We start from the raw sequence: 14,134 nt of genomic DNA on the forward strand, positions 1-14,134 counted from the left end.
TAATGAAATCTTATAGATCATTTGATTTCTTTTTTGCAGTCTGTCTTCAACTACCCGTAAAGGAGCTTCAAAATTCTTCAATGTATCTCATGCCTATTTTTCGGATTAATGTAAGAATAAATGATTTTAGAATGCACAAAATGCATACTATTTTACTATATTTATTTATTTATTTTAGATTGACCTTAATATTTTGTGAAAAAAATAAGGTTGAATTTTATAGTTATATCATGTAGAGAAACAATGACATTATCATGTTTAATGTTTTTTTTACTTGATTTCATATCCCACAAAAAATTGACGGCAGTACACCATATTCCACAAAAAGTTAACGACAGTACATTGGTTTTTATGATGGTGTTATATTATCATTGTAATTTGGAAGTCTTAATTGTTTGAAAACATAAAAATTGTGCAAAAAATTGATATTGAATTGATTGATTATTCTATTTTAAAAATATATTAATATATTAAAACAATAGTAATTTTACTATAAACAAAATTTATAAATTATAAATGTTTTTAAAATAAAACTTTTTTATTTAGAAAATATTGAACACGTGTCTCGAAGGGGTCTATGTACTGATTCATATAATTTTGAAAAAGCGAACAGACCGAATATATGTTTCCTCCAAATCAGAATCCTAGTATAGTTTCTCATGAACCCATTAGAGTTTTTATACTTTAATTCATTTGATCTTTTTCTCATCTTTTGATATTAAATATTTCACTTTGACATCCAACTTATAACTTATTGTCACAGTTTTGGAAATGTAATACCAACACAGTAGAGCAGTAGACTTAGAGAAAACTTTGTTAATAACATTCATCAAATATTTGTCCTGGTCGGTCACAATTACCTTGTGATAATAATTTTGGAGATTTCAACAAATTACGACACCTCCCTAAACATCAAATGACATTTTATTCATTCTAAAATATCATATAATAAAAGAATTTCTTTACCCACCTCCTAACTTTTTTGATCATCTCGGGTGAAATCCCCAAAATACCTCCTGGTTTGGAAATGCATTTCTAAAAACGTGTTTTTTTTTTAAAAAAAAGTGATTTCGGAAATGTACTTCCGAAAACGTGTTTTTTTTATGAAAAACACTGATTTCGGAAATGAACATCCGAAATAAAGTTATTTTCTAGAAAATTGGTGAATTCGGAAGTGCATCTCCGAATTCACCCCCTTTGGAAGAATTCGGAAATGTACTTCCGAAATAAGGTCTGGACAAAAGAAAAATAACAAACAACAACGATTCGATTTATTTAACGATTGAAGATTACATCGATCACGTTACATAAGATTAAAGTTACATATTGTTAAACACGGGTAGGTGAGGATGAGTCAACATTTTGATAGCGTCGGCCCTCGATCTTTGAAGTTTCGCGTCCAGCTCGATCGGACCCTTCGAAGAAAATCGGTCGAAAGTTGTCCACAAAACCGCTAAATCTTCGTCGTTCTTGATCTCAAAAGGTGTGAACTCAACGTCTTTGTCGTTGTTAAGCGATGGCGAGCGGTACTCGAGCTTGACAACTTTTCGATTTTCCGGATATTGCAATAGCGTGTTGAGCGACGTTAACAAGTCCGCAAACAAACGGCGTGTCGCGCGAGAAGCGGAATTGGAACGGCATCGGGTAGCCAGTGGTGAAGTAGACGAATGCTAGGTGGGGGTAGGTTTGTGTCATTTGTGTTTTGTGGTGTGAAGAGGATGAAGAAGAGTGTGTTGTATTTACATACTTATTGGAGCAATAATGGCCCAACAAACCTTATCCTGCATTCAGTGGTATTTTCAGAAATGAACTTCCGAAATTTGGCTGCAAACAAGTATATTTCGGAAGTTCATTTCCGAATCATGCAGAAACAGAGGTGAATTTTACATTTTGTGCTTTGCATTCTGTTTTGTGTTAACAATACCAAAAGCATACAAAATAGGCATAAATTAGGCAATGACAACATAAAATATACTTATATTATATATGTATTGAATCGGTCCGATTTTACATGGTAATTGATAATACATACAAAAACGGTCATTACAAACAAAAAACGGCCCGGTAAAAACTAAAATTCGCCGAACCAATTGGTGGCGCCTAAATCTAAAATAGGTATGTTCTTCGACCGCTCTCTATTTTGCTCACGCTCTTGGCTCGTCATTTCTTCAAACTCCGCCATTCTTGAAACGAAAGGATACGGCCAAGTCTCCGCCTTATTTGAATGATGTGCCGTCCATTGACAAGAAGTAGCCGGTATAGGACACCCCGGTCTCAGAAAAACTTGCACGAAGTGCCGCGATCGTAGATACCCGATGCATATGATGCGGCTCGACGCGTCCAATGGCGGTCGAGTATGAAGTGGAAAGAAAGTCTCACTTAGTCCAAATCTCGTCGAATCGACACACACCCGGTCATATGCACTTGCTATTAGATGACCCATATCGGGGAATGACATCCACTTCGAAACCGGAGCGATACCGATAAGTGATGGAACAAGTGAATCATGAATTTTCTCAAACTTTTCTTGATTTTCATATAGTCGGGCGTAGATGTCCCAGTGCGAAGTCAACTCCAAAAGAAGTTCCCATCGAATTAAAGTGTGATTTTCTTCCAATGGTTGATTACCTCATCCATGCGTATCGGTGAATTCAACTTATTTTTTTTGAAAGTATACAAGCACATGGAAGGTCGTATGTCTTTCTAATGGTACACCCACATTTAGAACTATCCGGACACGTGGTCTCCGCCCGCTTTGCCTCATGAAACATAAAATTCAAACCCGAACGAGAAATGTTGTAAATCAATTGGGAGAATAGAATTTATCCCTTAAACCGATGTTCCATAACCGCCTTGCTCCGACCGAACGATGTTTGAATTTCATTGTGTTGATTTTGGAGCATTTGGTTCACGGTGTCCCATCCCCGACACAAATCTCCCTTGCTATCACCCAACCACCTCTTCAAGACCGCATGTGCGGATTCAACTCAGTTAGTCGTGGTGCAACCAAGATGTGTTACTCGATCCTTCCAAGCGCACACAGCTTTTTCCTTTACTTTGTCAAGGATGGTGGATTCGACGTAATGACAAAAAGTCTTAATGGAAACGCACAAAGACCTAAAGTGTACCAATTTCTCGGTATACACCTCTTCGGAGTGTGCATCTAAAATCTCCCTCCATGCGGACATAATCATATCCACCAACGGCTTTGATAACTTTACCATTTTCATCCGACCTATCTTTTGTCCCAACCACGGGTTTGAACTTACTTCTCACGTTGCAAGTTATGTGATACCGGCAAAGTAATACGGTCGATGTCGGGAAGACGGTATCGACCGCATTCATCAAAGCATTATCCCGGTCAGTAACAATGATGTTTGGCATAATCTTTTGATCAACAAACAAAGACTTGCATATTCCCAAAGCCCATGTAAAGTTATCTTCTTTTTCACACTCCAAAAAATCACAATCTTCTCTTCGCGGGACAAACGACACGCCATTGGATGCCCGTGTAACTTGGCATCCAAGGCATTATTATGAATTCCACAAATGACGCTTAAACGCCACAAATCATCAACCATCCGAGTCGCGTGCAACTTAAACGGACACCCACACTTTCTCGATCCCGTGTCTTCGTGTTTTAACACCCGGTTTGTTTGTACATAACTCCCACCCCGCTCGCAATTCAAAAACAACGAAAGCTTTCCGCCTACTATTTCCATTGTCGGACCTTAAAATAACAATTCCAAATCCAAGTTTACTAGCTTCGTTACAAACCCAATCAATCAATTGTTCACGATTAGCGAAGCTCCGATCATTTGTAAATTGTTGTCGTACATCAACCGCATCGATCATCGATTTAACGTAGATACTCGGATCGCTATTAACGTTGACAACTTCCTCTTTAGCTACTACGTCATCATGCACAATGTTGTCCGGATGAACCATACCTAACATATGCAAAAATTAGCAAAATTGGCCAAAACTGTTTTTTAACTGCCAGGGCTTATTTCGGAAGTACATTTCCGAAATTTGTTAGGTAACATATTTCGAAAATGAACTTCCAAACCATCGCAGGTTTTAGTAGAAATTTCTTCAATCAATGTAGTGAAATAGGGGATGAAATGAGAGATGTTTACCTCAAATTGTAGCTTTCTATGCTCCCTTTAACGTGATCAACGGTTTGAAACTTGATTTTGAGACGAAAAATGGATGGAGATTGATTGAGTTTTGGAGAGGGTTTGGAGGAGTTTTGGAGAAAAATGATGAAATAGTGAATGAGGGAAAATTGTATATGCAGATATATTTTTGGAAATGAACTTCCGAAATATTACCTGATTGAAAAAAATAACGTATTTTTTGAATTTTCATGCATTTCGGGAATGTATCTCCGAAAACACCCATTTTTTGGTGTTTTCGAAAATGCATTTCCGAAGTCTAAAAAAATATGGAAAAAAAATACTTCGGAGATGCATCTCCAAAGTAGGGGCAAATGGGGGATTTCGCTGGGGTGACCCCACAGGGAGGTGGGTAAAAAAATTCTCTATAATTAAGCATATGCAATTGAGTATTTTATCTCGGTAGAAGTGACATCTTAAAATTCAAGCAATGACAGGTGATATTTGTTGGTTTTATAAGACGAATATGTCACCAGAATATTTGGATGGAGGCTTTTGTTAAATAGGTTGCCGGTAAAAGAACAACTTGCAAAGAGGAACATCATTCACAGGGAGGAGGATAAAGTTTGTGTATTATGTTTAGAACATGTGGAAAATTTGGAACATTTATTCTTTAATTGTTATCTATCTAAGATTATTTAGGAAAAGATAGGTATGTGGATGGAGGTGCATATGGAGGATAAACCGCGATTTTATTTTTAAAGTCCAATTTTGACCAATAATTTTTAGTTTTTGGGAAATTCGGTTAACTCGGTTTGACTGATAAATCAAGTCGGTTTAGTCGATTTGACATTTATTAAGTAAATCTATAAAAATGGCTCATCATTTATAAACTCATAGTCATTTAACTTTTAATATTTTTTTAAAAAAACTATCAAAATTTGAGAAGAAGCTAATGAAAAAAAATATTTTTTATTATTGAAAAAAATTATTATTATGCGATAATATTTCAAATATCATAACGTTAATTTGACCATTATCATATTTTAAATCACAAATTAAATAATACTCAAAATTTCATGTTACATATGTTGTCTTGCGTCCCTTTCAAGTTTTTGGGCTTACCGGTGGGAGCGAATCATCGTAGGAAGGAAACGTGGGAACCGGTGCTTAGTAAGCTGGAATCTAGACTGAGTTCCTGGCAGGGAAGGCACCTTTCGCTTGGAGGCAAGGTAACTTTAATAAACTCGGTTTTGAACAATATTCCTATTTTCTGGCTATCTTTTTTCAAGACGCCGAAGGTGGTGTGGGAGGAAATTACGAGAATTCAGCGGTCTTTTTTGTGGGGAAAACCGAAAGATGATAAGAGGCGTATGGCGTGGGTGAGTTGGGATAAGGTTTGCTTGTCTAAGGAGGATGGAGGGTTGGGAGTCAAGAATGTAGAACTGTTCAACTTGGCCTTGATTAGCAAGTGGGGTTGGCGGTGCTTGGAGGATAGGCAGTGTGTGTGGTCTCACATTTTGGCATTCAGATACGGAGGTGGTGAGCAGCGCATTCGCGAGGAAACTTCGAGCTACAGATTGCAAAAAGCATCCTTATGGTGGCGTGACATTAGGACTGTTTGTAGAGGTAAAGTTAACGACCAGTGTTGGTTTCTGGATGCTGTTTCGCAAAACACGGACGGTGAGGTGGTTTGGGACAGCGGCAACGATGGGTTTTCAGTCAAAAATGTGTATACCCGTTTGTACTCGTCGTGGTGTGAGGCTTTTAGGCTGGATGTTTGTAAGGTGCAGGTGATCCTTTCGGTTTGGAGGGCCAAGGTACCGGAATCTGTCAAGTGCTTCGGATGGCGGTTTATTCTCAATAGTATACCCACTAGAGAGGAGCTAGGGCGGAGAGGCGTGCTGCTTGGAAGTGATTCGGTGGTTTGTCCCTTATATAATAGAGTTACGGAATCAAAAGAACATTTATTTCTCCTGTGCACCGAATCCGCAAAGGTTTGGAAGAAGGTTTTATTTTGGCTGGTGAGAGAGGAAATGGACATTGGTATAGGGATCTTGGAGATGGACATTTTCGAGCTTTTCTCTAGTTTTTTGGAGGTCTGTGTTCGTGCTCCCTTGGTTCCTTTTTTCTGGCTGCTTATTTCGTGGAATATTTGGAGAGCTAGGAATGAGTTGGTTTTTTCCAACAAGGTGTGGGATGTGTCGCGTGTTGTGAATTGTATTAAATCCATGGGGTGGGAATGGTTTTTTTTTAGTTATCAAAGGGCCCGAGTGTGATCGGGGTACCTGGTTAGACAATCCGTCATCATTGGTGGGTTTCTAGGTGGTTCTCTTGCTTTTGTTTGTTCTTTGTATTTGGGTTGGCACCCCTTGTGCTTCTTTAAATACAAAGTGGCTTATCAAAAAAAAAATTACAATTAAATTATAAAAATAATAATAATCTTATAAGATTATGAACCTCAATTTTATTATCGGTCAATCATATGGTAATAAAAATAAATAGAATAAATATTAATTAAGTTCGGTCGATTTCAGTTTTCATCGGATCTAAAATAACCGTTCGTATCCAACCAAAACAACAACATATTATCTAAATTAAACAACTGAATCAACCCAACATCCGATCCAACCTCATTCGTTTGTATTAAAAAGACAATAGATCTGTCTGTTTGAATCGAAGGGTTCAAATTTGTCCACTCGTAAGTAAAACTATGAACTATTCATATACTTTTTTATTTAACTTGAAAACTCTATTCTCTACTTGACACGATAGTGGTTAGAGAGTTTATGATCAGGTTATTGAGTTGGATTGTTCTTCTTACTGTTTAGAATTGAAGATGATGTTTATTAGTGTCGTGTTATAGCTTTTTATTATTATGGTGTAATGATATTAGTGTCGTGTTATAGCTTTTTATTATTATGGTGTAATGATTTTTGGCTTGGTCTCCTCCACTTGGTGGTATTGCACACGGCTGGTTATTTTTGCTTCAGTTATTTTCTCATTTTCTTCTGGTTAGTTCACTTAGTTGAATACATTTTGTTTTATCTTAGTCTTTGGTTTGGTTAAAATAATGATCGGCTGATAAGTTAGTTGATAACTTATAGTTTATTATTGATGACTGATAGCTTATAACTGAAGGCGGATGATTTATAGTTGATAAACTAATTGAATTGTTTGATAAAATTAACGGTTTAATTAGTTGATAAATTAAAATGACTTAAAAAACAGAAGAAAAAAAATTTAAATAACCAGGTTTAATAAAAAAAAATACAGAAAAAACCATGTTTTCGGTGTATTTACCAAACTGTCTAGGTTTGGGATTTCCGTTAACTGAATGCGCCAAATGAAATGGCGTATAGGTGTTAATTAGGGATGCATGCGCCAAATGAAATGGCTAACCCTAAAATTCCTAAAGCATGCGCCAAATGGAATGGCGCATAAGTCTAGGGTTTTGCCCTAGATGCCAAACCATTTGGCGCCTAAGTGCAATCCTTTTTTTTTATTTTTTTTTCATTTTTTTTTAATTTATTTTAGTTAAGATTTATGAAAATATTTAGTTTTAAAAATCCTATTTTATTTTTATTTGTTAAGATATATACATAAATAAATTTGGAAAATATTTTTTTCGTCCTAAAAATGTAAAGCAGAAAACGAAAATCGAACTTGTAACATCGATTACAATATAATTAAAAAACTAAACATCGGTTACAAATAATTTGAGAAACGATACAACAGATTAAAGAAAATACAACAAAATGATCAGTGACGTCCATCACCAAGATAGCCATCCGTTCCGCAACCTGGTCTTGTAATGAGACGTTTACCGCGATCGTTGATTCCGCCGCGAATATTGACATCGCCTCTTTGCCTAGCTCTACCCCTACCCCTGCCCCTTTGTGCTTCTTGTTGGGTTTGTGTCACGGGGCCTGGTACTGGGATGTCGCATGGATCGCTGTCTATGAATTCGTCGACGCCCCCATAATTATCCGGAAAACCGCTGTTGTAAAGTCGGTTACCCATTCCCTCAAATGTGTTTAGTCGTGGTGGTGGAGTGGGTTGGGAAAAGACTTCGGGTTCATAGCATCCAGCAGCACTAGAACTGCCTTGATTAAAGCCGAATTGGTTTGAAGGTGTTGCGAAGCCGGAGGGGGTGCCACGGTAAGAGGATTCACCATGAGGACCATCGTCGGGACTAAGATGAAGGCTAGATGAACCGGGAGTTAGGTTTTGGCCGAATCCCCTTGTGGACCCTGCAAATGCTCCAAATCCGAATGGTTGTGAATGGGTCTGATATTGGTCCGAGGAATGATGGTGGTCTTCATACTCTTGTAATGGTTGAGATTGGGATTGGAAAATATTTGATTGGCGGAAGTTGCGTGCGGAACGGGATGGAGTATTGAAAAGATTTTGTTGTTGTTGTTGGAGTTGTTGTTGTTCCTGGAGTTGTTGTTGTTGTTGCTGTTGTAGGAGTTGTTGTTGGCGTTGTTGTAGGCGTTGTTGTTGTCGTTGCTCTTGTCGTTGTTGTTGTCGGAGTTGTTGTTGTTCTTGTTGTTGTTGTTGTTGTTCCTCTTCCGGTTGTTGTTGTTGTGGCAAGATGTAGTTCTGTGCACGGGGATCAATTAAATAGAACGGAGCTGCAAGAAACAAGTTAGGGGATGTGGCTGTACGATACCAACTCATGTATTCAGGAGAAGGTTTCATTTCATGGTCACTAACGGGGAAGTTCAGGACATACTGGCGACGGTCCTTCCACATCTGGCGATGATCGGGTGCAAAATCCTTCCAGTGTTGGTGTGTCCATTGATGGTTAACTCTTCTGAGGTGCCACATTCCCAAGTCAACTGGAGGGTCGGGTATCCGTTGACGCATCCCAAACTGAAGCATTACCCGGTCACTTTGATGCATTTCTATGATGTTGTACCTGATTAAGCAACACTTTGTTGTCCAAATTTCTGCATCCTGAGCTCTAGGCTCATACTCGCACTCGAGATACGGTCGCCATATGAACTGCATGCATGAGAGCATGAGAGTTATACATTACTTCGGGAAAAATTATTTATGGAAAATACATAAAAAAAAGAAGAAAAGAATTAGAGATAATACTTGTTGGGGTCCAAGGTGATCAATTAGCGTGCGGTACATTGTGATATTTGACCGCGGATTACGTGTGAAGTCCATTTTTTTCACACAATATCTACAACGAAAACATAATGATTTAGTTAGAATGGAGTAGAATGTGTAAGGAGAAAATGGTATACTAAAAACTTACCTCAAGGCATACGGAAAGTCCCAACTTCCATTGTTAACCGGGGCCAGTATTGGCATCCTCCACCACCCCCACACCTGCACCAACAGGGCGCATCCATAGAATGTGCAGGAATCAACAATTGCGTTTTTGCATAGTGATTGGTACACGGTAGCCAGAACTGCAGACCCCCAGCTGTACAGACCAACTCTACTAAAATCCATTAGCAAACGAAGATACATAAAGTTAACAGTGTTACCAGTGCTATCTGGGAACAAAACGTTTCCAATAAGCAATAGTAAGTAACACCTAGTTTTCTGCAGTATGGTCTCTTGGGGAGACGCATCATTCAAGTGAAAATTTTTATAATAATTCTTTAACCGCTTAAGGTTAACACCTTGCCCCCTAGCACCAACGGCTCCTTCTATCAAGTCTATCCCAATTGCCTCAAGGCATAAGGAATTCGCCTGCATAACACAGCCATTAATTGCCTTACCATCAACAGGAAGGCCAAGTAGCATATGAACATCTTCAAGGGTGATGGTGCACTCCCCTGTTGGAAGATGGAAGGTGTGTGTCTCTAGCCTCCAGCGTTCTAGCAAAGCAAGAACAAACTTGTGGTCAATAGAAGACTCGGCTATCCTGCTAATCGGACCGAAACCAGCAACGTTCAGGTATGGAATAATGCGGTCGTCCAGAGCGATGGTAGCGTGACTACGAGTGCGAAAACGTTGAGCGTTCTGAAAAGAGTAAGTATGCCAAAAAAAAACAGTTAGTTGATCAGGGATAGTTGCATGATTTTAAAGTAATACTAATATACTTACGTAGGTAGCGATGTTCTGGGGGGTTCCTCTGTGTGTTTCGCCCATTGTTAGGAGAGACATGGTTGAAGGATGTAAATTCGTAAGCTGATTGCAAAAGGATTGTTGTTAGAGTAGGTGAGTGATAATGGTGAGGTTTCTCCAGAATTCTAAGTGCCTTATATATTCATGAGGCAAAAAACGGTAACATCCTGCATGCTGGACATGTCAACACATCCATAAGTGCTAGGTGTTGTTTCTGCAGAAATTGTTGGCATGCATGCAGTCAAACTTTCGGTGGCAAGGCATGGTGTCATGCATGCAGCTCAGATCTAGGTGACAGCTCGGGTAGCATGCATGCAGGAGTAGGAGGAATCCTGGCAGGAATCTTATCAGGAATCTTATCAGGAATCGTATCAGAAATTGTTGCAGGCGCATGCTGGTTAACAGTAACTCCTTTCATGAATCGTTTCAGCAATTGCTGCAGGCCCATGCTAGTTAACAGTAACTGCTTTCAGACGCATGCAGGTGGGGACCATGTGGGACCAGGAGTGGTCCACACCAACAACATATGCGCCATTCCATTTGGTTTTTTTTTTTTAAAATCCTTCTTACGCCCCAAATGAAATGGCGACTTGCAGGAAACAAAAAACACTAATGCGCCAAATGGAATGGCGCATTAGAAGGAACCTTTTTTTTTTAAAATTAGGGTTTTCGTTTTTGGACCTGCATGCAAAACCCTAGATGAAACCCTAATGAAGAAATGGACCTAAGGCAAGACGTCCATGCCTCTATAAATTAGGGTTTCATGCGCATCAGTACCCACACTGAAAAATGAGATCTCGAATAAGGCCAGATAGCTCGCACCGGACTTCTGAGCCTCCACCACCTGTGAGGCGTCTGGTCTATCAACCGGACGTTCGTAGAAGGAACGGATACGTTATCTACTCTGCCGTCAAACCTCCAATGCAGGTGATGTTTTGGAATATCCAAACCATGGACCAGCTTAAGAGAAACATCCTTAGGTTTTTGGATGGGGAGTGCAGTCCAGGCGAACAAATCAGATCTATCAAGAGACTTCGAACTAGGGGAGGTGTCTTTCTCGAAAGGCAACGTTGGTGGGAGACCATGGAAGACGACATCCAATGCACTCTAATGATGGAGGACAGAGAAGACATTGTTTTAACCGTTGTTATATCCTAGACGCTACAGTTTCTATATCATTTCAGTAACTTTTGTACCGTTCAATTAAATGCTCTTAGCATATCTGTACCTTTCAATTAAATGTTGTTAACATATTTCAATGAATTGATATTTTATTGTTACAAAGTTTCCAATTATTATTTAAGTTATTAATAATTAACAATAAAATTTCCCTCTGCCTTGCACCCGCTATAAATAGAAGTGTGTGTGTGGAGTTGAAGTACTAACTCTTCTTTCATTCTTAGTGTAAACACTTAAAAATGAACTCAGTTTGGGTTGTGGTCTTCTTTGAGGAAGGTAGTCACATGCGGGTTTGCCTTAACCCTCACTGGAATTTCCAGAGAATTGTTAGAGCCATCAACACTGGGTTTCGTCAACTAGATGGTCCAACCATAAAAGTTAAACAGCTAGATTACCGATGTCCATACATTACGTTGACGGATAATAACCCTGAAGGCACGTACATGTATTATTGGGATCGTGTGAAAGACGATGTGGACGTGGATCTAATGTTTTGGACACACAGTGGAGAAGTTAACCGAGGCGTTGAAGATCCCCTCGTTATTGCAGTGACACTTGAGTAGTTTAGATTAACTATTGTTTTATTTGTTGCAAAGAGTGAGCGTGTACTACCAGTTGTTCTGTGTTCTTTTCTCTTCTTTTCTATTCTGCAACTTAACATCGTGATTTACCGATGGTTTTGTGTTGTCAACGCAGGGTCATTGAATTAAAATAAATGTGGTTGTTGTGTTCGTTGTTTTCGTCTGGACAATATATATTATAATTAGTAATTTACCCTAGCGGATGTGTACAATAATTAACATACATATAATTGGTAATTTATATACGTAATTATTAACTATATTTATAATTAGTACTATATATATTATTAAAATACATATAATTATTAATTACAATATTTACATTTATTAAATAAAATATATATACGTAATTATTATTTAAAATATATATACATCATTATTATTTATATATAAACAGACCTAGATCAGTGTGTCTGTCTTTCATAATCAATTCGGAATCTGGTGGCAGACATAGATCAGTGTGTCTGTCGTGTATAATCAATTCGGAATCTGGTGGCAGACCTTGATCAATGTGTCTGTCTTTTACAATCAATACGGAATCCTGTTGCAGACCTAGATCAGTGTGCCTGTCCTTTTTAATCAATTCGGGAGATAGTGGCAGACCTATACTAGTGGATCTGTAAGAACCACCATATATTAACATATATATATATATATATATATATATATATATATATATATATATATATATATAAATAAATATTTATATATTCATAAATAAAGATATATATATATATATATATATATATATATATATATATATATATATATATATATATATATATATATACATACATATAAATATATATATATATATATATATATATATATATATATATATATATATATATATATATATAAATATTTATATATAAATAAATATTTATATATACATAAACAAAGATAAAGATATATATATATATATATATATATATATATATATATATATATATATATATATATATATATATATATATATATATATAATTATTGCAGAACTAGCTGCCAGATAGGGTTGCATGCATGCGCTGCTTAGGGGAATCGTTACAGGAATCTTATCAGGAATCCTTTCAGACGCGTGATGGGGTACAGGACATAGATCAGCGTGTCTATGTGTTGAGATAATGCAAGGACGTAAGAAGCACAATTTATAAGACATCCAATATATACTAAACATTACAACTCACACCAACAATTTTACCTAATCTGACTTGAGCTTACAACACCCACACACTTTCCCCTTCAAAATGACCTCATCTACCCAGTACCTTGTGCATGCCCATCTAAACGGCGAGACTTACTCTCATGAGATAGCCGGTTTTGTGATGAGAAACACTCAGGTTGTACCATTGTTGTTGAGCAAAAGAGCAACATTTTCATACTTCATTCAGCGACTATACTCTAAGATTGCAATGGGTCCTATTGCAAGCATTTTTTACCAATGTCCCTCTTTCAATGAAGACAACACCGTCAAGTTTTACGAGATGGAGATTGCCACTGACGAAGACTTGCAAGATATGTTTACCACCCACGAATACTCTGGGTTGGATTCCATCGAGTTGTACGTTACTCTTCAGGTTGAGACACAAGAAACTCATGTTGTCTAGTCACAAGTTATTGACCCACCAATCAACGAGCAAGACGAGGTTGACGTCATAGACGAGGAAGAAGATGATCTGGAAACTGAATTTGACGACATGGTCAACGAGGAATCCGATGATGAGCAACAAACGTTGGTGCCTCCAGCTCATGCGTACGCACCTCCAGCACATATGAGTAACTTGAACCTGCAAGGTGACGAACCATCATCTGACATCTTCTTCACACCCTACATCCAAAATGACGAAGAATTAAAGGAAGGAGACAAGTTTCCTTCTAAGGAGGCTTGTCTAAGAAGAATAAAAAAATGGCACATGGCGAACAACGTTGATTTTGAAGTAGACCGTTCAAACCTGGAACGGTATGTAATCACTTGTAAAAATCCAGAGTGCGGGTTCAGACTGTTGGCTTCTTATAGGAAGAGAAGTAATGCATGGAAAATAGGGTCGATTACGCAGAAACACACGTGTGTCAACCCTAACAATTCCCAGGATCATACAAAACTCAGTGCCGATCTTATATGTCAGGAGATCTTGCCTCTCATAAGCTCTGATCCGTCTCTGA

General features: G+C 37.9%; 1 protein-coding gene across 1 annotated transcript; it reads left to right on the forward strand.

The window, feature by feature from the left end:
- The first annotated feature begins 5,206 nt into the window (after window positions 1–5,206).
- On the forward strand, window positions 5,207–6,397 carry LOC131650508 (uncharacterized). Its single transcript, XM_058920214.1, has one exon. The coding sequence runs from the start codon at window positions 5,207–5,209 to the stop codon at window positions 6,395–6,397; it is 1,191 nt and encodes a 396-aa protein (XP_058776197.1).
- Window positions 6,398–14,134: the final 7,737 nt, after the last annotated feature.

The sequence above is a fragment of the Vicia villosa genome, linkage group LG2 (assembly GCF_029867415.1).
Source record: "Vicia villosa cultivar HV-30 ecotype Madison, WI linkage group LG2, Vvil1.0, whole genome shotgun sequence".
NCBI classification, from domain to species: domain Eukaryota; kingdom Viridiplantae; phylum Streptophyta; class Magnoliopsida; order Fabales; family Fabaceae; genus Vicia; species Vicia villosa.